Genomic DNA, 26425 nt, shown 5'->3' on the forward strand with positions numbered 1-26425 from the left:
CAATAAAAGAGCAGTTTAAAAATTTAAGGATTTATTTTTAAACAATTTATTCCTTCTTATAAAAATAACGGAAAAAAACAAAATCTCAGTCATGATCATAACAAAGCCGGAAAGGCTGGTTGATCTGACCTTCAGAATAGTTTTATAAAGAACGGGGTCAAAGGCTAATGGAATCTTTGTTAGAAAGTACAAAGGATGTCATTGGAAATCTTCACACCTATTTTCTGCATTAATGGATGGGGAGGGGAGGAAATTGCTATGAAACTGGAAACGTATTTCGGGCGATTCGGGTATTTTGAGGATACAGCTTAGCGAAGGGTCTGGATTTCAAAGAGTTAATCTAAATGCAAGCAAGACCGAATATGTATAACTGAATCAATGCTGGAAAGTGTTGGTGGAGAATTATGAAAGCATGGAAATGTATAAATTTTCTCCGTGGTATTTCTTATACTGTTGAAACATGAGTGTCAATAAACACTGGTTTTGTTGTTTTTACTGGTCTTATGTGCTTTGTTTTTATTTAAAAACATATAGTTTTTAAATAAGTTGGGTTTTTAAATAAGTAAAGTGGGATGTGAATTTTATCAGATGATATAAAAAGTCAATATTTGTATAAAATGTTTTTAGAAGTGAAATTAGAAATAAGGTATTTATAGTTATATTTAGGCTATTTTGTTCTGGTCTGTTTTGACAGATATTTTAGACCATAAAAAAATCATTAGATTTAGACTGAATAAAAGCAGAATAGAGCGTTTATAAATGAATGGTGAGGTTTTAAAAATTAATAATAAATCGATGCCTTACTTTGTATGGGGAAACATTACATCATAAGCAGCAGCAGCTGTCCAAGTTTTTGATGCATCAATCGAAGTCCTTTGATATTTGCACTCTTGGTCACTTGACATACATCTACAGAGTAATAAAATTCTTTGCATACTCAATGTGGCACTATGAAAATCTGGAGTGCATGCTTTATCCGACCAGAAACTTCCTCAAAGAACACGGACATTGTCAGTACATAAACTCGGTCATTAACAAACCCCCAAAGAAAGCAATTGCATGATGCTAAATCCAGCGAATCAGGTGGCCAGGGAAAAAGGCTGTTGTCTACTGCTGCAGCACGTCCAATCCAGCACTGGTGAAGAACATGATTAAGAAGCTCTCTTACATTCCTGTAAAAATGGGGCAGAGCACCTTCCAGTTGCAAAATGTACTCATCATAATTGGTGTTTAGTTAGGGTAACAACCAAGTTTTCAACATGTCTAGAAATGAGTCATCGATCACAGTTTATTGTTTAAAGAAAAATGCGATGTGCACTTTCTCGTGGGACACCGTACAAAAAACATGCATGAAACTTGCACTGCACTGAAGCCACAGATCTGGACACGTCAAAACAGAGTATGCAGAAAGTTTTTTCATATTGCGTCACCATCTCAGAAACTGACTCTGTGGATGTGCAGTAAACATGACAAGCAAACAACAGGTAGCATATGAGAAACTTGGACAGTTGCCTATGTTTACAGTGCTGGTTTTACACGGGAAAGGTAATACATTGATTTATTATCAATTTTTAAAACTGCATCATTCATTTATAAACAGCCTGTACAACATAAAAAATGCATTATATGAAATAATTTTTTTTAAACATTTTTTATAGAGTAAAGCAAGATCTATTGGGTCATGTGGAATGTTCTGCAGTTTTTGGTGATAAATACAAGTGAAGCAGTACTTAAGAAAATTTCACTCAGTTACATGAGTACCATTTTGTTTTAATTTTGCCATCTCTCCTGTAGCTAGAAAATTCCTTAAAAAAAAAAAAAAAAAAAAAAAAGTAATTTAGGTATTGTTTGACAGTTTTAAAGTACAGCAGCAGTTTCTTTTAATAGGTCCTTGTTTACAGAGGATAGTTGTCCAAATCGGGCATCATTGAGGCTGAAATGTCTTCACTTCTCAAACCACCTTTGAACTGTATCATCAGAAAAAGCACTTTGCCCAATTACGGCACAAATTGTTTGAGTAATATGACAAGAACGAACTTTTGAATTTTCCATTCTTACCGCTCCACTGAAGTAAATTATACCACAACACATGCAAAGAATAATGTAACATGAGCAGAAAGGAACCTATTTAAACATCTACTTCGATCGAGGTCACTTCTTATCAGTAGTAACAAAATAACTAGAAAAAAGCACACTTGGATTAAAAAAATTGCAGAATTTTCCAGATGACCTAATATAAAAAGAAGAAAAAGGATGAAAACAATATAAAGAGACTTGTAACACTTATTTTTCACATTTCTGAAATACCTCTTATGTAGTAGTTAATTTTAAAATGTACTAGTTTGAATTCCTTCATCAACATTATATACTGTCATTAGTTCTTAATTAGTTATATATATCAGTTATACAAATTTAGGTGGCCCCACCAGTGGCCGAGCGGTAAAGTCATTGAACACTGGTAGTTCGGTCCGAGGTTCGAATCCCACGAACGGGCTGGCTACATGGGGGTTTTCATGGTTTTCCCTATGTGTAATCTGTATACGAGCCAGTTCCCCTTAGAAAGTCCTCCACGAAGGTATTCCTCCCCTTAGGCAGATAGCCCTCGAGGCTTTGCTGTAATTAAATAACAACCTAACCTAACCTAACCTATACAAATTTAAAGGATTTTTCTCCTAAATTTTTTTTATTTATTTATCATTTGATAATGGTCTTTAACTCTCCATCCAGCTAATAGTTTTGAAACCTCAAAAGCTCTCGCCAAATGCCATGAATAAGAGTTATTTTTAAAAATTATAATTCCTAAATACTTCTAATATTTAAGCAATAACTATTATTATTATTAAAATAGGAATCTTAATAAGTAAATAATAAATAGCAGTGAATCCTCTCTGAAGTTGAGCATTCAGTTTCCTAATGAAATCTTTTGTAGTTTTAATCATTTTAGAAAAGTAAATTTCATCACTGATGTTTATTTATGTTGTCAGAAATGATTATCTTAGATTATTGTCACAAGAGAATTCATTGTGTTTTTCAATTTAGATATGTAATTAATATTTCTCTTATTTAATTTTTCTTTCTTAGAGTAACTGCTTTGGCCGACCATTTAAATGTAGAATTTGCTTTAATTCATAAAGAAAGGAAAAAAGCTAATGAAGTTTCATCAATGGTATTAGTGGGTGATGTCAGAGATCGTATTGCAATTCTTGTTGATGATATGGCTGACACATGTGGTACAATATGTCATGCTGCTGACAGGTAATTAATGCTTTGTAACTAAATAAATGTGTATCTGTGATGTGTGGTTGATATAAATGTTTCAAAGTGCAAGTTATGAATAATTTTTTTAAACTGTATTAAGAGTAAAATGTATGTGAAGTATCTGATGATATTTAAATATATGTTTTCTATTTCATGATTGTCTATTTTCAGCCATTAAGTTATTTTATGTGAAATATTTCATAATTCTGTCCTTATTCTAAAAATCCATTATTCAGAATTATGTCTATACTGCTAATCTATGAAAGAATAATTTGTGTCCAGAATTAAAAAAGGAGATATCACAGTAAAGTTTTGTTTACAAAATAATAGAAACTTTAATATACAAACTTAAAAATTCTTCATGAATTTTATCTTCTAACACAGTATACACTTCATACAGGACGAAATTGCTTTTTTTTTCCTCATGAGATATTTTCTTGTAGTTTTCTTTCAAGAATAGATTCATTTGATGAAGGATGCATTCCATCCTTTACTGTTTAGTTTACTGTGTGAGATTTTTTTGTCATTAGTATCAAAAAGCCTTGTTCTTAAGCTCATAGGAAATGCATAGTCCACATCTCTCAATTTTTTTAAATAAAATTTCAGATTTAGTAGGATCGTCATTAGCTACATATGTATCTTGGTAATTTTCTGAAAATATTTTATTCTTCGGTTCTGCTTTTATAATGAGTGTAAACTGTTCCAAGGTGTAATTTTTTCAGTGCCAATTAAGAAAAACATTCAAAAGAAAATCTCCCCTCAATGAACCTGTCATGTGCATTGGTCTCCATAAATTAAAGAACAAACAGAAAAATCATATTTAAAACAAAACAGTTTGATAGAGGATTTTTATGAAACATGGATGAATGATAAATTATAGCATTAATTTTAAAAATGACAGAAAAATATATATGAGGAAATTTTTTTTAATGAAGTTAATACTAGAGAAATTTGCCTAAAAATAAAACCAATTAGTAACAGCATCCTTTCAGAGCAGTGCAGAAACAAATTTCATGCTATTTATGATTATATTAATCAGCTTAGTAGAAATAAACAACTATTTTTCCTTTAAACATTTGAAAAACAAAACTCTGCAATTAAAATATATGGAAATGCCTGAAATATCATTTTGCAATTTTCTTTTACTTATCCATAAAATTAAAAGAAGAAAATTTTCAAATAATAATATCTGTAGTTCTTGATAATGAAGCTTTCTAGCCATATATACATTTGTAATTGATTTGAAGGTCAAATCATAAAATTGCTTCCAGTTTTCCAAACATTTGGCTGTTGTTTCATGAACTCTGACCATTTCTTCACACCTGTTTGGGTTGAGGCTAGGGCATTTTCTGCAAATGATGGTACAGACAGATGCTCAGCAATTTGCTTGAAAAGCCAATTCGACCATTATATTCTGGAAAGTATTAAACAAAATGTGCACTTTTATCATTATTGAAGGGCAGCTTGAGGATAGAAACTAAATATCTTAGCCATACTGCACATACTAAATTTGATTTAATGCTATATTGAGCCACCGAAACCATATGTGTTTTTGTCTTAAAGTTTACAGTAGTTGAGCTAAATTAAAGTCAAAGGAATCATGTTGCAATCTGAATGTTTTTTGTTCTGGACCTTTTATAAGTGTCTTTAAGTGTGGCATTTTTTAATATTAAGATTTTTTTATCAGAGGAAATATGTATATCCACAATATATAAAGTATTACCTCACACATACATATAATGTGATATATATATATATATATATATATATATATATATATATTGTGTCAGGTTGGCAAGAAAGTTAATTTTTTTTTTAGTTTGAAATAAAACTCAATTGTTTCTATACAAAAAATTAATTTAAATAAGTCAAATATCTTCCATTCTGTTTGATGACCTTTTGCCATCTTTCTGGTAACTTCATTATTCCACACTCATGGAACTTCTGATTATTATCATCAAAATATTCAACCACGTGCAATTTGAGGTCATCATTATTACTGAAATATTTACCTTTTAAGAAATTTTATAAACTATGAAATAAAAGATAATCCAATGGTGCAAGGTTGGAGCTATATGGGGGGATGCGATATCATTTTCCAGCAAAGCTCCATTAATTTCATATGTGCTTTTTATTCCCCACAAATTGACAAGTGTGATCTTTTTCTGATGCTATTTAGCTTTCAATATGATTTATGTTGATTTATCATGCTTGGACCATAATCTTTTTTTGATTAATGTTATTGTCCATTTTCCATCATCAGTAATAAATCGTTTTAAAAAAGGGTCGATTGCATTATGTTTGAAATGCATATTGGAAATATTGATTCACTGTGTTGAGTGAAATTTTTCAGTTCATGTGGATCCCAGATATCCAGCTTCTTAATGAGTCCAAGAAATCTTATGTAATTTTTACTTATTATGTGTGATACATTTAATCTTTTTACGATCTCACCCACAATCGAGTCTGATGATTTGATTTAATTATGACTAATTTTGTTGTTACCAACTTCAGAATGTCAGACAGAAAAAGTAGATAAAAAGGCATGTGGTCTTGTGAAATTTATTGAACATCAATTAAGATACATAATTTTCACAAATGAGTCCAAATATTGGCTGCAGTACATTATCAAGTGTTATTTTATATGAGTAAATCTAGAAAGAACACAGGCACCCTTTATCAAAGCAAGTCATCTTAAAGAGACTGTTATTGGGTTGGCAAGAAGGTAATTTTGGTTTGCATAAATAGATAGCAGGTTTGTTATTTAGTTTGAGATTTGGCAGTTGACACATTTAGGTTGTCACAATTTTAAAGTGTGTAGAGACATTAGGTATTTTTGGAAGCAGGCAAGATGAAAAATTAGCAACGCCTCGCCGGGAGTCGAACCACGGACCTCTGGAATACGTGCCCAGCGTGCAGACCACCACACCACGAAGGCATGCCAAGAAGGTGGCAGAAATACCTTATAAGTAAAAATCTCCAGGGTGAACTTTTTTTAAACAAATTCTGATACATGCAGTCGCTTAAGTGATCAACACCATAAACTTAATGCATCTCTCTGTGAGCCTCAACCGCTTTCGTGCCTTTTTGAAAATAAAAAAAGTAAAAGTATGTCGAAAATGTTTATTTTTGCACCACATGCCAAAATTGACCATTAACTAACAGTTGTAAACAAAAATACATGGAATTTGTTTCTAAAGCAACCTAAATGTGTCAACTGCGAAATCTCAAAAGAAGAAAAAATTATAGCAGAATAACAAAACTAAATAACAAACCTGTTATCTATTTGTGCAAAACAAAATTACTTCTTGCCAACCCAATAACAGTCTCTTTGAGGTGACTTGCTTTGATAAAGGGTGCCTGTGTTCTTTTTAGATTTACTCATATAAAATAACACTTGATAATGTACTGCAGCCAATATTTGGACTCATTTGTGAAAATTACGGATCTTAATTGATCTTCAATAAATTTCACAAGACGACATGCCTTTTCATCTACTTTTTCTGTGACATGAGATGAAATGTAAATAAATTATTGGTTATATTAAGAACATATTATCTTCTTGAGTCTAATGCATTCAGAAAACAATGCATAACAAGAAAAAATTGCAGAAGTTAATGCTTATATTGCTTTTTAACTGGGGTTTGTGTTCTAGGTCTGTTTAACTGAACCTTCGAGGTGAAGAATTCATGCTTAAAAGTTGGTTCCAAAATCTCTGAACAATAAAAACAGTTTACATTTAATCACTGTACTACATTTGAATTAATATGATTTGCCTTTAGCTGGCTGAAGGCATACTACCATTATTTGTTTGCTAAATAAAATAGAGGTTTTTTTCATAGAATAATTACTTTATATTTTTGTATTTATATTAGGAAATAATGACTTAAGCTTAAATGCCTGTTTTTGTACTACTACCCAATAGTATAAACTTATACATTGCGATCATGCAATATTCTTGTACTGGCTACCTGACTAAATATGGTAAAGACTATGTTATTATTTAGTTACCATGAATTTTGTGTTTTAATATATTTAATGATAGGCTAACAAATGTATAGTTGCTCTTTGAAAAAGTTTGTAGTGAATAATATATATCTGTACGAAAGTTGGGAACAAAGTAAGAACTGTACTTTTAGATGATTGTCTACTATGCTACTACCATCACATGTTGCCTGAAGTACCGTGGGAGCTTGATCTTGTCAGTCAAGTGTGACGAATAAGCTAGAAACACCTTAGTCCATGGAACCAAAGATTAATGTTAAAGTTTTAATGGAGGAAGGGATCTCAAGCTCCCAGATTTTGACCAGGCTTTGCAGACAACATGGAGAACAATATCTGTCTCATATAGGTATGTAGATGTGTTGTCACATCCATGTTATAGTTGAGATTAAGCTCTTTCTTCTCCAGTGTCATCACATCACATCGGTTTGAAAGCTGATATTCATCTAACCAAATACTTTTTTTTTTAAGAAGTGATGAAACAACTTCCAGCATGCTGGGAAAGATACATTATAGCTCAAGTGGATTGTTTCGATTGATGACATGCTTTGAAATCACATAACCATTCTATTTTGAAATTCATTCAAGTCATGTCCACATGCTATAGTATTTTACTACATACAAATTTCTTTCATTTTTATGAAGATTATTTATGATTAACAAAATTGTTTATTAAAAATATTAAAATATTGTCAGAATTTGACTACACATTGATGACTAAATCTGAAATAGCTAAAGCATTCCACATCATACAGAAATATTTTTCGCAAGCTTTATGAACTAGAATATAAAGAGCTAGAAGTATACATCCAATTTTTTATTTAAAAAGTCTGTAGAAGAAAAATTTCATGACTTGGAAAAGCATCGGACAAGTAGCTGAACTAACATGATTGAAAATATCGTAGCAAATAGAAATTTCATAGAGACAAGAATCTTTTTTTTTTTTTTTTTTTTTTTAAATGCTTATTTCTGGAACATTTAAAACTTCAGATGGAAGGCTGTATAAGAACTTTGTTGCTTCCCCCCAAAAAAGTTTGAAATGAAGGGTGAAACATTTTATAAGATACTAAATGAATATATAGTTAGACTAACATAGGAATATGTATCATCTGTATATTTAAAAAGTGTGTATAGATATGTATATAAAACATAGTTCTGTGAAAATATTTAATGACTTTAATTAGATATATTATGAATTAAATGCATATATGTTTGAATCAATCAGATTAAAAAGTAAAAAAAATATTCTTAAGAACTACATTTATTCCTTTAAAATAGCATAGTTTCTTAATCAATAACAGAGAGATTAAATGTGAAAGATAAATATCTTCTTACATTCTGCTGAATATCAACAGCCTCGAATAAAAAGTGAAACAATGCAAAATCATGTTTCAAGAGTAAACCCTGTGAGATTAAAAACATAAATAAAATTCTTAAATTATTAAGATAAAATTTGATTTTCCTGTAGCAATGTAAATAAAATTAATTACAATAAAAATGGGGGTGGGTGGAACTTGAACATTTAACTTCTATTACAAACACAGTTATTAATATTATTCATATTAATTATATAATATTATATCATGCTGGTTTTGAAATATATCTGAAACCTAAATCAACCAAAGAAATGTTAGATGCTCAGCATATTGATGATGAAAATTTTAATGAAAAGAAAATGCTGCATGAAATTTCTGAAAAATGAATTTGAAGGAAAAATTAGTTTTGACTATTTTGTTCTTATCTATTTTGATAAAAAATTCTATGGAAAGTCCATATAAAAGTAACATTTTTTGCTGTTGTGTGCAGGAAGAAATTTTTTTATCGCTGGATGAATTGAAGACATTCAATTAGACTAGTGCTAACATAAAGAGTAACCACTATAAGTGGTTCTTGTTACTTAAAAAGAAAGAAAACAAAATTCTTTTGGAAACAAAAAAAGCACACGAAGTTGTTTATTGAAATGAAAGATTATATTTTTAAAAATTTGCAATGCTTAAAAAACAAATAATGATTTCTGACTAGGAATATATTTTTTAGGAAATATATGTTTACAACATATAAAGTAAATGTAACCTTTTTTGTAATTTTGATTATTTTTACATCAAATATAATAAATACTTTTCTCTTAAATTTAATATTTCTTTTCAAATGAACGTTTGATAACAAAATTTATTAATTTCTTATCATTTCCTATGTACAAAATTTTTTTAGAAATCTTTAATTTTCATATAAATGCTGAGTGCTTAGAGTACACTAAAATTTTCATAATAAAACCCAATCACTACAATGTTCCTTTCTTGGAGAACAGAAAAGGGTTATGTTATAATGACTAACACCAACTGCCTATTCATAAAACTGATTCCAAGCATTATTTATCTTTATATGCTGTTATATTAGAATAATTTTATGAAAAGATGTGAAATATTATCTTCAAGCGAAAAGTCTTTTGAAAATCTAAAATATAAAGTTTATCTGAAATTACTTTAACTGCATTCTCTTATCTTTCAGTATGTTAAGCATTAAAACTGATCTCTCTCTCAAATTTTTGCAATGCTTAGCAGTGTTGCTACCATCTTTATGCTTCATAAAAAATTTTATATGTACAAAGCTGCTAATATGTGCAAAAATAATTTGAAAATATTGAACTATATACATGTTGTAGTATAAGCTTTTTTGTATATTCAGCTCTGCTATTTTAAATACTTCAAGTAAACTTTTATGCCAAATTTAATTTTAATCTAATTTGGTAATATTAAATTTTATTCTTCAGCTTTTTAGATTCATTCTGTAATATGTTTAGACTCTTATTATTGAATGTAGTAAATTTATATTTAATTGGATTTTTGCAGATTGTTAGAAGCTGGTGCACAGAAAGTATATGCAATATTGACTCATGGCATTTTTTCTGGTTCTGCTATTTCAAGGATAAATAATGCAATGTTTGATGCAGTGGTGGTTACTAACAGTATACCCCAAGACTGCCATATGAATGAATGTTCAAAAATTCAGGTAACTTCAATTAAACATGCCTTTTTTCATTAATATCAAATTCTCCGGTACATTTAAAATATTTTCTTCTATATGTAAGAAATCCTGCTGGATCTATTTTAATTAATTTCTGAAACATTTTACATTTGGTAAAGGCACATAATTATTGGTCTAAAATTAATGACAGTTTCTATTTTTCTGTAAGATTAATGCTAAAACTTTTATCTCCCAAACTAAAATAATGTGTAAAAGCATATTTGTTGAATTAAATTCCATGCAATATATTTATTGATATTTCCTCTACATTTTTAGCATTCCTGCATAATAAGTTATGTAAACACTGCATGTCATTCTGAATATTATTAAAAGAATTTTTTATTTTCAGTGCATTGATATTTCAATGATATTAGCAGAAGCCATTCGCCGAACTCACAATGGTGAATCTATATCATACCTCTTTAGTCATGTTCCTATGTAGTTTCCAAATGCCAACTTTATTAGAAGTGCCAGTTATCTCAGAAAATGTGATATGTGAATATCAAAATGGAGTTAAAGAATATCTGAAATCTCATTTACTTTTTCATTTTATTTTTGAGAAACCATAATTTCTTTCATAATAAATATTTCTACTAGTAAATTTCATCTTGCCAAAGGGAAGAGACATGACACGTCTTGGATGTACACTACAAAGATTGTTTATATACATATCCTCTCAAGATAAATAAGTATAATCTAGTCCTCTGAAAAATTAAATGTATGAATAATGTTTGTTTCATATTTTGTACAGGTCATGTATTATGATTTTTTTTAGAAAATATTAAATCATGAATATTTTTAATAATAAAATGAGAAAAGGTATCTTTGTCACTTTCGGTGTCCCAGGATGACTGTTTTTAATTGTGTGATTTTGTAATCTCTATACTATTCTTAAATTCTAGATGGAAATAGTATAGAATATGATGGATTGTTATTTGTAACAAAAAGTTAAAAAGATTATCCAATGGTCTGTAAAACTGTAAATTTGCACAAAGGTTGTCATATAATTTATTATTTGGAATCTCAGTCATTAATTTCATCCAACTTTATATAACACTCATTTTCCATCACTGCCATTCCTCAATGTAAATTAAAATACTAATCTTAGTAGTTGTATAAAGTTTTGCAATTACTTTAAAATTTATAGAATTTTAAAAGATCTGATATTTTTCAGACTGATTATTAACACCAAAAGATGGAAAGGAACTTTTTAAAAGAGAAGTCAATATTTAATTATCACTTTATGAATAATATAGATTGTTAATGCAACATCTAAATTATCAGAGGAATTTTCTTGCATCCTATACTGTTGCAAGATACATTTAGCTATGGAACAGTATTTTAGCAAACAGTTTTTAAACTTATTACAGAAATATTTGATATTTTTAATTCTGAATAAATATAAACATGAAGTAAGGGTTAACCTGACAGTAATTATTAAAATCTTCCGTTGTCATTTTCCTGTTATGCAGGTTATCTTACAGGAGCAATAATTGAAAATAGAACCTGTTTTTCTTGCATTTGCTTTTATAAATGTTACACTTTTTTGGCATCATTATATTAGTTAGAGAATAATAATAATTATTTTTCTTAAATGGAAGATGTGTACTATATTTCCAAACAAAATACTTGCCCTTTCCATACATATAAAATTGAAGTCACTATAAATTTTTGTTAAAACCATCTTTTTTTTTTTTACTTATTTAACCTTCTGAATTGCAGAATATCAAAATATTTAACATCTTCAAAATTTGACATAAACTGTTTTCTAAGTTTGATACATTAAGTAATGAAACTTTATCAAACTGTGGTGGTTTCATTTTAACTGAAATGTGGTATAAGAAAAATTCAAACACAAAACAGTATTACTTAATTATGTAGAAAATTATAGCAGTAAAATTATCTATTTTAACAAAATTCAATCACTTTTCACAAATTACTTCTGTGATGTTAATTAAAGAACACTGGATATTTCCATGAAAAAATTCTGCAACTTGTTTTATGTCCCATTAGCTAGAAATCTTTCAGGTGAGCTGATTGTATTTTGTGTTATTATATTTGCATCCTTGAATATGAGCTACGCTAATTCAGTGACAACTCGAATAAAACTATGTAGATATATTAATTACAACATAAATATATATATATTTATAGGCTGATGTCTTTCATCCTATTTAACTCGACTGAAAAAAAGCTTTCAATTACAAAACATTTTCAAGAAAAATTTTATGTCGTATTAACAAAAATATATATTGTTCAATTATTTTCTGTAATGCTGTATACATATAAAAGTGCTGTATTAATTCATCATGAATACAGTAGAAAAGTTTTATAATACTCTTATATATTTATGCCTGCAATTTTCAGATAATACTGTTTAAATCTATTTTATATTTTGTTGTCAGAATTTCAATTTAAATTAAATAAACATAAATATATTTTGTATGTTATAAAAATATAACTGATATTTTAAACAACTTTCATGTACATTTTTATAAGATATTGCATTTATATTACCATTCATTTTACTTATCTTAGTCAAGAACAAAAATTGTATGTAAAATTTTAGCAAAAATTTTATACACAAGTGAACCATTAAAGAAATGGTTTAAAAAATGTTAGAGTTAAAAAATATAAATTTTAAAGCAGCATTTGGAGAAAGCATACTGAAATTTTTTTCAACACTAAAATAGAACAGCAATATTTTAAACATTTTGGTACTTCCATTTCAGATGATGATGAGGAGAAATAGTTTATTATACATATTGTCCTATTATAAATAATGAAATTCTATTTGAATAAAAAATATTTTTCATTTGTTTTGAATTTTATGTGTAAGCATTTATTGTTTTGTCAAATATTTTGTGCATTTGAATTTATGATTTTTTATATAATTGTATTTAGTACATAACAAAAGATCACGGCTATTATGATAAATTCTTAAATACACAGTGAAAAATTTTAGAATTTTTTAAAATTTTAGAATTTTAACATTCTAGAGCAAAAACTTCATTTTTTTAAGGCATGTTGATATTTTTAAAATTAACATTATTGATACTTTTTACTCATTTTATCAATTTAATCCATATAGAGGGATAATGTTAAAAAATCCAAAAATACTAGTGAAGTGGTTACTTTGAAATTTTAAGGTAATCAAGATGAAAAATGTTCTGCATTTATTATTGCATGTAACATATTGAAATTATATTTTGTCTTAGTACATCAAACAACTTTCTAAAAGAATATTCTAAATTATCAGAAATTTCCCTTAAGAAACAATATGAATATAGAAGTAAACAAGGTGCCCGGAATTTTGGAGTAGATAGTTGATTTCTAATGATTCATTGATCAAGTGTAAACAAACATTATGAGACAAGTACATATCTTTGATAATAATAATTATGCAAAATATATCCATGCTTTAAAGTTAACTGTCAGCGGTCATTTCAGATTAGCATTTATCTTCAACTAATTAGCAATTTTATATTAAAATGTAGGAGAAGTGTTATGAATTTCTGAATGATGTTATATACTCTACATAAGATGTTTTAAGAATAAATGCATGTAAACAAGAAAGAGTGCATCTATAGTTCCAGTTTAAGAACTGAATCAAATAAGGTAAACTTTCTTATTACGAAACTTTTAATTGTGCAACACCATTTAAAAAAATGTGCAAAATTAAAATTTTTGTATATGTATATACACACACACCCTCTAGCAGGATCTAATGAGAAAGTAATTTTTAGAAACTGTTCTTATTCTGCTGAAGACCAGCATGGAAAAATCATTTTTTGTAAAGAATCCAAAGTTGGAAAGAAATTATCCAAATAACAGCATTTAAATCATTTTAACCCAATGAATATATGGCATGAAATACTTGCAATGACAAGAGGTTTTAGTTTATCATATTTACACCTAATAACAGTTATTTGGTCTTTGCTCTTTTTCACCAAAGCTTTTATTGGAAAAGAAAGATAATGTCTTCTCTAGTTTAAAAAAAATTCTGAAAGGTTTCGGATTTTAAATTACATCCAAAGAGTTTTTTTTTTTTTTTTTTTTTTTTTTTTTTTTTTTACATTTTGTTCATTACCTTCATTTATTAAATATAATGTTCTTCGCACTTAAACCATAAAATCCAGTTCAAGAGCAGTATCGCAAAATAATTTTAAAACGGGCATATCTTTAGAATTTCTGATACACAGTCTTACACGCTGGATATAAAAATTTTTTTTTCTGTACAACATTGCCATTGCTCAGCCAGATGCCCATATTAGCAGGAGGATTACATTATTCAAAATTTGATGGCTCTAGGTACCGTTGTTTTATCACAATGCGAGAAACATACATTTATGCAGATTCTTCATTATTTAATTTCTTTAAATATAATACAGAGTGATAATATTTGGTGGCAACAATTTGAAAAGTGAAACAACTCTTGTAGTGAATCAATGCAAAATGCAAAAATGAAATTATTAGTCCTTCTATCAAATTGCCCCTTTGGAGTACTAAATAAATTAGAAATATTTTAAAATTATTATTGTGGTTAAAAACATTTTTCAGCATGTTTTTCTGCTCTTTTATGGAAGCAGTATCCATTGAAGCTGATTCCCTATTTTTTAAAAGAAAACTTGGGCATTTCTTTTATTCATTCAGTCTGACCACTACTAGTTTAAACCTCTTTTGCTATTTCAAATACCTTTTTCTTAAGATTCTAAATATAGACTTATTTCTGGCCCTAGCACTGCTGATTCATCTAATAAACAACATTTCAGATTTTTAAAAGTTTGACTTCTGAAGCCTTCCCCCCCCTTCCATTTATTCTGTAAGCAATTATTGAGCTTTCCTCGTGATGCAAGAATGTTTTTCAAGGATGTCTTTCCGGTATTCTGCTTTTAGGCAAATGCTGCTTCAGACATTTTACATTTTTGATATTTATCAATCAATTTAACATTTACATTTAACTTCCATGAATGCACTTTTACCACCATTTTCCTGAATAAATGAAGTTTATTAACCATACCTTTCCCACTAAGAACTCTTTCTCTAGATTTTGGGACCATTCATTGAGAAATGAAATTACTTATTGGATGAATTTCTTACCACCCACAAGGCTCAGTTGCAATTACATGCTATTGCTCTTTTGGATGAGAAATCTTCCAAGAGGTTACTCAAAGTTTTTTTATTTGCTTGGGGACCAAGCAATGACATTTAATGAAACACGAAAAACATGTATACTTCCTTTTCTGGGATGATACAGATTGATAACCATCACTAATAGAAATGCTCATGTGATTTAAGTATGTTTATTTTCAGAGAATGACAAACATGACTCATGTTGTATAATCCTCATTTAATTTCTTACTACAGTTTTCTAAATATTGAGAAATAAATGCTGCATTATGTATATGTTTGAGAAAAGAAAAATTAGAATCAGAAACAGTTTAATTTATATTTTTTAATTCTGTACTAAGATTTTAAGAACTGAGGAATTTAAAATCCTTTTGCTTTGTAGGAAAACGAATATTTCATCTCAGTTTTTCATCTTGATTATCAGATGCTAATTCATTTGATGGATTTTAAAAGAAGATAGGAATGTGAGACACTCTGTTTTCCTCCTAGCAAAGAAATAATTCTGAATACGAGTTTGAATATGACCTGAAAGTAGGAATCAGCATCTCAAAAGTGACTTAATATCTCATATACATTATATGGAAATTAATTATAACTTACAACCAAAAAATTTGACAAAAGCAGAATGACCTAATATCTTAGTTACTTGATAATATAATATGGTTTTACTGTAATAAAAGTATATTTGTTTATCCTCAATTCATCCAATAAACTTCATGCAAGATAGACTGGTTAAGGGATGTCAAAGTACTGTCCACCTTATTCATAAAATTATCTGATAGGAAATTTAAGACATCTTCATATGAGTAAAATCAAAATATATTACTTGAGTAAATGTCATATGAGTTATTTTTGAAGATGAAGATAAATTTGGAGAGATTCATCCACTTCTTAAATTCATCTTTAAACACATAAAACATTCTACAGAAATTGAAACTAGAACATTTAATGGACACACACACACACAAAAAAAAAAAAAAAAAAAAAAAAAAAAAAAAAAAAAAAAATGCAGAAAGTTCAGCAACTAATAAGGAAACGTAAATCATTATTTATGAGTCGAGCACTGCAAAGGCAAATTGTAAAAATCTTTGGTTTGAACAGGATTTAAGGTACTTTGGGATTAAAGCGGTCACCTTGATCATTTGCTGTAATAGGAGGATTATTCGCCAGGCTTGGCATTTGTAATCCCCAAATTTTTTAAGTTGCAACGATTTGATTTTCAGATTGTTTTGATTGCAATGTTGTTCACGTTTTGAATCAATTCTGTTATACTTTTTTCCCTCTAAAATGTTTTTTAACTTAAAATCAATTAGAAAAGCAATAATTTTTTGTAATATTCATAATGTGCCACATATTTTATTTTCACGCCGACATCCAACTCCATGATGTTCTACAGTCCGGATTTAATCCGAACATCCATAATCCGGACCTCAAAGCTACAAACTTTATGCGCATGCATAAACGCATTAGGTGTTTAAGTATGCGCATAATATGTTTACACGTGCGCGTTTAATGCATGCATTCGCTACGCATGCGCGTAAAGAGAAGAGATACTGTTTATAGAAGAGAGATGTTTTAAAGGAATATACATAAATTTATTACATATTAAGTGTTTTTATTGTTTGATTAAGAACTTCTAATGAACTTTACTGATTTCGATCAACCAGGTGCCTTCTCAAGATCATGACTTCTCCTCTGACTGCCTCCATGCCAGTGTAGCACAAGACGAAGAATATCTTTCATTCTTATTTTACGTACTCATGAACTTGCATTTTGAACTTTCGACTCGTGCGACAATGTACTAGAAGTACATCTTTGATTTCTTTTAAAATCAAGCAAATGTTTAAATGGTTATAAATTTTCAGGATACTGGTTAGAACTCTTTGTAGTTAATGCCAACTGTAAAGATAAGATCCAAGACCCATAGAAGAGAGAATTAAAGAGAAAGCATTAGCACAAAAAACAAAGCAACTTAAAACAACTTACATTGATAGAAGTATTTACTAAAGTAAACAAATAAATATTAAGCTTTTTTTTTTTGTAAATTTTGATACCATTTAGATCGTAATTGCTCTTTATTTCATAAATTATGGTTTCATATTTTTAATTGTATAATTTCTGCATGCCATCTTACCAGATTTAAATTGATGATCTGTAATCTGGAATCGCCGAAGTTCCAACGAGTCCAGGTTACAGACTTTGTACTGTATTAACTACTTTTTTAAAATTCTTGGCAACTTTCCATAAATTTAAAAAAAAAAAAAAAAAAAAAATAGTTTATTTGTGATATTTATTCATTCATAATTGCTCTTTATTTCATAAATTATGGTTTCATATTTTTAATTGTATAATTTCTGCATGTTATCTTGCCAGATTTAAATTGATGATCTATAATCCGGATAAACCCCTAATCCGGAATCGCCGAAGTCCCGACGAGTCCAGATTACAGACTTTGTACTGTACTAATTATATTTTTTAATTGTTGGCAACTTTTAATTTTCCATAAATTTGAAGGGAAAAAAAAAAAAAAAAAAAAAAGAGTTTATTTGTGATATTCATTCATCCTTAATGCTTTTTCTAAAAAGGTGATTATGTTTAAGTTGCTATTAACTGAAAAAGAAGCAGTATTTTTCTTACAACATCACAGAATTTTGTATAGGGAGCAAAAGTAAATGGCTACAAAAAAAGGGGAGGATTTACTAAATGAAATTATTTAGGGAAGCTGAAGTTAAATGGTGAAAGAAAAAAAAAAAAAAAAAAAGAGGAATGACTCACCAACATTTAAGCAAGGAGAATTTATGTAACAATATATAAGATGACACAAAATATTTGATTCTTTTATAGCAGCAATTACCAAATTATGAACTCCAAAAATGTAAATATTTTTTCCCCCTCCAAAGGTAAATAAATATTTTACATTTAGTAAATAAATGTTCTTTATTATGTTCCCCTATTATGGATTTTCATCTCTTGAAGGTTACTAAAGTATTTTTTAATATTTGTGACAGTTATTTAAATGTTGCCAAATTTCCCGGAAGCACCCTTCTTAATTTCAAGATGTTCATTCAAGTATAGTTTAAAATGAATTGCTCTCGTCATTATTGATGAGAAAAGAAAACTGGGTATTCTGAAAATGCCTTGTGCAATTTCCAAGTTTAACAAATGGTTTAATCCTTTATATAATATAATAATTTCCTAATAAAAATATTATAGTGCACACATACATATTTATATCAGTTTTATGTGCAGTTCATAATTTTAGAAATTTTTTATATGAGATCAAGGGTATTACATAATCATAACACTTGAATTAATGTTTTATGTTAAATGCTATTTGAAATATGTCTTCCAAAATCACAGCTGAAATTAAAACAAAGTAGCCCCCCCCCAAAAAAAACAGTATTAAATAATTCCACTACATTATTAAACAATATCTTTCTTCTTTTAAATAAACATCCAACTGGATTTAAAAGCATGCTAAGTTACTGACACCTGTGAGTAAAAAATAAATCACTGCTTAAAAATTACACATAGAAAATGTTTTAAATCATGTCTGAGACATCAATGATGCTTATTTATTATTACCACATGAAGGGAACACAAATTAGGGAAATGCTGAACATGTGACAGTCATTGTGCCAATCTACAAGTTTTATAATATATAATACAGGTAGCCCTCCTACAACATTGCATCCTGTAACACAATTCATAAATTGCAAGAACCCTCCTATAACATGATAAGAAAATTGCCCAAGCAATCCGAGAAATTGAATGAACTCCGCACAAAACTTTTCCATATTGCGCAAAGCACCCATATAGTCATTTAACACATAAGAATCCTTGTTTTGTAAGTTCTGCCAAGATTTTGTAGCTGTAAGAACAAATGTCCTCATATGACCCGTACGAACAAATGTCCCCAGATAACAACGAAGAAACATCACTATCGCAGAAGGTGAACATGAGGTCACAATAAGTGCTTTAAAACGCAAAACCTGCACATTCAGCTTCCAGAATTCGAATCCTAGCCTCCGTGGCCTGAAAACAAAAGTGTCTTGCACAGCTCGTCTTCGTCGAGCGACAGTGAACTAAAGAGTAACTTTTTCGTCTTTAAGACGTTAAGTTTCAGTCCCAAAACATGTCCAATAAAGGTAAAAAAAAAACATTTAAAAGGAAATTCATTTCTTTAGAAGTATAGCTACAAATCTTGAACCATCTTTTAAAAGGAGAAAAGACATCTCACATTGGAAAAGTTTTAATTGAAATGAAAAAAAAAAAAAAAGTTTAGACTATTAAATAAGAAAGAAGAAAAAATGAAAAAGAAATAAGAAATACAGTTGCTGCAGGATCTTCGGCATCTGCAAAACATGCAGTTCGCCCCCGGGGGCGCTAATAATTGAAAAGATGGAAAAGGCACTGAGCATTTGGATTGATGACAGCTATCAAAAAAGAATTTCCATGGAAAGTAATATCATCAAACAAAAAGCACTTAAAATTTTCAAGCACTTCAAAGAAACCCTCTGTCAACCCCAGATTTCCTGGTAAGTAAAGGTTGGTATGAAAATTTCAAAAAGCCTTTTGCAATTCATAGCATAAGAATTCAAGGAGAATTTGCATCAACTGATTATGAAGCTGCTAGGACGTTTCTAGAAAAATTTCAAAATATTATAGAACAAAGATACACAGCAGTTCAAGTTTTCGATGCTGACAACACTAGGCTTTAGTGGAACAAAAATGCCCAGTAGAACCTTTATATCGAAAAAGAAAAAAAAAAAAAAGAAAAGAAAAGAAAAAACGCATGCTGATTTAAGATGTCTAAAAATTCTCAAATGCTATTTTTTAAGAAAATGCCAGAACTTTAAATGAAGAAAGAAATTCTGAAAGTGAAAGCGATCTCATTCCACCGAAAAAACGTTCTCTATTGATTATACTGAGCAATGACAACAAAGAAATTTATTACACTAAATTTGCGTTAAATTAAAATATGTAATATTTTTAAATTTGTATTGTACATACATATATATTTTTAATAAAAATTAAGTTGTTTATGTATAATTAAAAAAATATTTGTTTTTAATAAGTTTTCGGAACGTAACCCCCTTTTTATACTGCTTCTGGGCCTCATACAACACAACATTTCAACATTCAACACAACATTCTATTTTCTAGAAACCTACCTGCTGTGTTATACGAGGGTTACCTATACAACAGTATACTACAAAAATTAAGTGCCTATATGGAAGTTTTATAATGTAAAAAATATCATATCTCAATCATGAAAAAAAAATCAAGGTATTTACGAGCTTAACCATATAAATGAATATTAACCACTTGCACTAAAAAGACGTGCCACGCATGTCGAGATGCTTTTGTTTCAAATTGCATGCAAAAATGAAAATAACGTGGTGCACATGTCGTCTAACAACGAGATTGTTCATTTCTCAAGTTACAGCTCTGGATTGCACTCGCAGACATGGAACGGCATAAATGAGACACTTTACACCTTGTTATATTGTAGTGCACTGCACCGCAACCGTGAAGTTTTTTCGTAGCGAAAGTGGTTAAATGGTTACAGGCTTGATTAAACCACATAAAATAGGTCCAGTATAATGTCTTTTATAAATGTGCAGTATTTACTCTTCAGTAAAGTAACTCAATCTATAAAAATATTTATTTTTAGAATTAAAAATTGTTATATGGCATACAAAATAGTACTCAAAAGTTTCCATATATATACTACATGACTTTTTTTTGATAGAAAACAGAAATAAAAATATAAGCTCTCATATGAAATATTTAGGCACCACTCCACTGTTTTTTTATAGTTTCAAGATCTGGCATGTTGTGTAACTCAAAATCGGTCATAACTTGTCCACATGCTTTACCCTGTGATATGAAGATAAAAGGAAAAAAAAAAAAAAAAAAAGACTCCAATTAATATTACTAAAATATTTATATATCACTAAAAATATAAATGCATAAAAGACAGGAAATCATTTAAATAATATGTTTTGCTGACTATTAATGCACTTTTAATCAGTTTGCATATCCTGGTTACAGGCTGTATTCCTTTTCTCTTCAATGGGTCAGGCCGTATATGCATATTCAAGAATATTTTTATTGATACTTATAAAGAATTATGCGTATATGCATCCTGAAATGTGTCCAAACTATTAATAATGTTTATTAGAAGGAAAAGAGCCCAGGTGTAAAATAACATGGGCATTTTTGGGAAATTGGGGTTCTTATTTTCATAAAAAAATATTCTGTATTGGTGAAATAATATACAGTACAAAGTCTGTAATCCGGAATGATCTATAATCCGGACCTCAAAGCCACAAACTTTTTTTTTTGTATGCTTTACGCATGCGCGTAGTGTGTTTACACATGCACGTTTAATGTTTACGCATGCGTATTTAGCACAAAAAACGAAGCAACTTAAACTACTTACATTAAAAGAAATGTTTAATAAAGTAAACAAATATTAAGCTTTTTTTTTTTTTTGTTGTTGTAAATTTTGATTTGATATCCTTTAGATCATAATTGCTCTTTATTTCATAAATTACGGTTTCATATTTTTAATTGTATAATTTCTACATGCCATCTTACCAGATTTAAATTAGTGATCTATAATCCAGAAAAACCCTTAATCCGGAAACGCCAAAGTCCTGAGGAGTATGGATTACGGACTTTGTACTGTATAATGAAATTTTAACGTGAACGAAAAATTACATGTATCTGCATCTATATGCTATTTTAGGAGCACTGTAAATGAGCGAATACTTTTTTTCAAATACCGGCTGACAAGAAATGAAAGTGCAACTTCTGTATACCATCTTTTAAAGTATTCACATTCAAAATCTTCCCTTTGGGATTGACACATTACATTCATAGAGAGAGAGAGAAAGAGTCTATAAAAGAGTTCCTGAAATACTTTCTAGGACTGTTGTACATAAGCTGTAGTTGTCTGAATGGAATGACAGTAGTAAATGTAGGCTGAAGAAAAAGCACTAGTCATGCTTGAAGCATAAAGTGGCAGATCGACTAAACAGACACAATGCAAGCTTTCCACGAGCTGGAGACATGACTTCTGAAATTGAAGAATCACTGGAAGAAGCATTTTAACAAATTTGTTGTCTATTTAACTTGTAACATGTCGAAACTACCCAAGTCAAAGAAGAAAGATAAATTATTAAAAAATCTTGATGTTCTTAAAGAATGCAGCCAGAAGAAAACTGCATTTAAACTGGGGATTTCCCGACTTGCATTATGCAATTTATTCAAATAAAGAATTATAACTGACGAAGAACTAATAAAGTATGCAAGGGCTAAACAAACGAAAAATCTAGAGATACAGAGATTGCTCTTCTAGAATGGTTTCAAACTATGGAACTAAAAATATGCTCCTTTTTCTAGAGCTCTATTATTTATAAAAGCTTTCACTTAAAATGTTTTAGAAAACTCTGAATCAACTGACAGATGACTCACAAGTCGTGAAGCGAGGAATCCAATTTTGTTCATTGGAAACTGCATGGTGAGAAAGAAGAGAGCACCATGTGACTAATACCTGAATAAAAGAAATTTTATGTGGCTGCTTAATGATTCCAAACTATATGAAATTTATAATACAGACAAAATTGGACTGTACATTTTTGTGTTCAGGTAATGTACAAACAAATATTGAACATTACTTGAATGCATATTAATATTTAAAAGTGCAACAGCAACTGGTCTAAGAAACTAAAGGAATGAGTCACTACGTTATAATGTGCAATATAGACCTAACAATTAAGAAGATAACACTGATTATTGACAAAGCAGGAGACCTCGATGTTTAAAAGGAGTCAAGAATTTACCTCTAACTTATCACAACAAGTCATGAATGGCAAATAGTATTTTCACTGATTTCTTTTTGAAATGTGTAAACTGAAAACTGATAAAAGTAGCTTTACTAATTAAATAATTGTTCAGCACACATCTCTGATCTTTTTCTGTAAATACAATTTCTAACATTGAGCTTTTAGACCAAATTTCAGATGCCATTACAGAAAAGAAGATGTTTAGAAAATGAACAGAATTGCATTTTCTGAAAATGCAAACATTTTGAAAGCAACAAGTCTATTGAATCTGTTAAAGGCTATATATACAACAGCTAATACAGAGAGCCGATTACTTAAAACACAATTAAAAACTGTTTTTTTATGCTATTGCTAATGTTTAAGGCAATAAACAAGAGAAGTTATGATTTTAGAATATACGTAAATTGAGAACAGTATCGAGATTATATAGAAACTGACAGCAAAATTAATGCAGGAAAAGTGATGACATCAAATGAATCCAGAAAAGCTCCGAAAATTCAAAGAAAAAATCTGGAACTGAGAAGTGTTGATAAAAAAATACCAGCAATTTTTTTAAAAAATACTCATGAAAGAAACAAAACAAACATGTATAAAACAATTTATTGTAAAAGATCAAATTTCATCAAGAATGTGATTATAAAAACAGTTTTATAAAAAATTATAACACAAATTACAAAACTGCATAATTTAATTTAATTTTATCATTAATTATTTTTTTTATAAGTTTAAAATTGATATCACAATCTGCAATACACTGATTGTCATCTATTAAAAATCATCTGCTTAATAAACTCAAAATATTTGGGAATAGTGATTTCAAAAACTGGCAGATACTGTACATGAAAATTATATCAGAAGCACCTGAAATGCTGAGATTTAACCCTTTCTTATTTTAATATCAAATACACAATTTTTATTTGCAGCTATTTATTTCAACAGCAGAATCAGCATGAAGCATATTATAATTTTCCCTACCATAAACAAAGCAACCAGAGTTACTATTAATTAAATTAATGAGCTCAAATGCAATATTCTACATTAATCATATAATAAAGTATTTATGTAATTTATCTGTATAGAATTTTATCTGACAGAAATAATTCTAAAGTATGGATACCTTTCAAAGTGTTTTGAATGTATATACATTAGTGCCTTCCAATAAGTGATATCTACCGAACCAGACATTTTGTCCCTTAAATAGGTGTTATTTATTAAGAGGTAACTAAATACATGCCTAGTTCAAAGAGACCAAGATCAACATAATTGTCTGTTAAATAAAGGTGCCTTTTACAGGAGGTAATACTGTATATATTTATATAAATTGTTCCCAATTGCTGCATTACCCGTCATTTTAATCAACACAGCTTTGTATATTATTCAGTTTTTGCACTAAATGACAACTGATTCTCCTTTTTTTAAGAATGTTCATATCTGACAGTAGCACTTGTATGCAATATAATGATTTTTTTAAAACTGACATTGACAGTTTAAATGTCAATTATTGTATTTAATACTGTGCTCATATAATTTAAAATTGTTTTTGCAGACTCTTTTGTACACAGACTTATGAGATATTAAGTTTTATTTAGAAGTGAACTGCACCTTATTTGAAGAAACTGAAAGTCTAGATATAAATGCTATTTAGAGATACTGATAAATTTGTTTTGTAGCTATTTGAAAATTAAAATTAACAAGTTTAAGATTCAGAATTAAAGAAGCCTGCAAGTTTAATCTAATTATGACAAACATGTTAGTAGTGCAAAAAGCAGTCATTTTTAATGACATATTCCAAGTTTGAAAGATTAACAATATCAGACATAATTATCAAAATGAGGATTAGAAATAAAATTTGCTATCATAGAGACTTTTAACCACAATTCATTAATTGTTTTAACTTATTTATTGTGCAGTAACATACACTATGCATAAGATAAATTTGTCCTTGCATTTTAAAGCAGACTTTTCATTTTCAAATACAAACGCTGCTATTTATAATTAACACTAATTTTTTAAAGTTACTTCAGGTAATAATTTTATGAAATTATTATAATTTTTGTATGGCTATGAATATATAAAGTTACAAGAGAAATAAAATATTTTCTGCACATAAATTTTTTATTTCGTACTTATAAAGTAATAAATACCTGTGGATCACTTCTTAGAGACGCAACACCTCCACCACCTAGAGATTCTTTTAACAGGAAGTTTAATGCACTTATTCCTGGTAGAATATATCTGCAGAGAAAAATATTTTTTTTGAAGCAGTATTTTAAAATGAAAGAAATATTTTTAAGATAATGCTTCATCATGCATTTTTAGCACAGTTTCAATGGAAAATATGGAATGAAGTTTAATGTAAAAAGTTAGTTAACAATGATTGTGAAAATTGCCTTCTTGGGCAATCTGTCACACTGATCAGCAATTTAAACTTTTGAACTCATTAAGATTTCTAATTGCATTTAGTTAAGTACAGACTTATTCAAGATGCAATGATTTATTATGGAAGGATAATGTAGATATGGATCCATTTAGAACAGGCCACTACAGCTTAGACCATCATGTCTTTATTGTCTTGTCCTTGGAGAATCTCAGTGAACATATTTTAATAATTATTACACACCAAAATGTACAGTTAACATAGTCATAACTATTTCTCATAAAATATTGTGATTCTGAGAAATGCTGGTTGATAAATACTGTCTTAGACGATTGAATAATTTAAAAAAATGAACAAAAAACAATTTTTGTACATATATTATGATAAGTTCCATTCTTAAATTTACTATCAATGTGGTTTATTTGCTAACTTTAACAATACACAGTGATACAAATCACTTACTATCAGTATTATGTAGATAAATTCCAAGAATGAAATTATTGTACATAAATTAATATGTAAAAATTATTTTCCTAATACTTTTGCAAGGAATTCAATAAAGTCAGAGAAATTAAAGGACAAGTCTGAAATTCATTAATGAGACTAAAAAGCAATTAATTATCTTTTATTGTCAAGCTTAATTACCTAGTCTCCTTATATGGCTGGCAATTACCTTACAGAATAATAAAAGAAAATGATACAGTCATGTATCTGGCAGCGGTGAGCCAATCAGCTGCCTGGCAGAGCCCAGCAAATGAGAGAGACAAGAGTTGCATGT

The 26425-nt window shown here is 29.0% G+C and overlaps 2 protein-coding genes across 2 annotated transcripts in view; one reads left to right on the plus strand and one right to left on the minus strand.

Moving 5' to 3' along the window:
* LOC118198091 (ribose-phosphate pyrophosphokinase 1-like) overlaps nucleotides 1–13110 on the plus strand; it is a 47665-nt gene extending 34555 nt beyond the window's left edge. The window contains exons 5-7 of the mRNA XM_085824203.1: nucleotides 3082–3255; nucleotides 10110–10269; nucleotides 10634–13110. Of these exons, the coding sequence (XP_085680329.1) occupies nucleotides 3082–3255; nucleotides 10110–10269; nucleotides 10634–10726 (427 nt within the window). The 3' untranslated portion in view covers nucleotides 10727–13110. The remainder of the gene's footprint in view (nucleotides 1–3081; nucleotides 3256–10109; nucleotides 10270–10633) is intronic.
* Nucleotides 13111–21064: 7954 nt separating this feature from the next.
* The window catches only part of LOC118198092 (uncharacterized), a 52928-nt gene continuing 47567 nt past the window's right edge, over nucleotides 21065–26425 (minus strand). Inside the window, exons 17-18 of the mRNA XM_035369687.2 lie at nucleotides 25415–25505; nucleotides 21065–21297 (exon numbers count right to left, since the gene is read on the minus strand). Of these exons, the coding sequence (XP_035225578.1) occupies nucleotides 21208–21297; nucleotides 25415–25505 (181 nt within the window). The 3' untranslated portion in view covers nucleotides 21065–21207. The remainder of the gene's footprint in view (nucleotides 21298–25414; nucleotides 25506–26425) is intronic.

Source organism: Stegodyphus dumicola, chromosome 9 (genome assembly GCF_044657685.1).
Source record: "Stegodyphus dumicola isolate Sdum_Otavi_A_Nest chromosome 9, ASM4465768v1".
Taxonomy (NCBI): Eukaryota; Metazoa; Arthropoda; class Arachnida; order Araneae; family Eresidae; genus Stegodyphus; species Stegodyphus dumicola.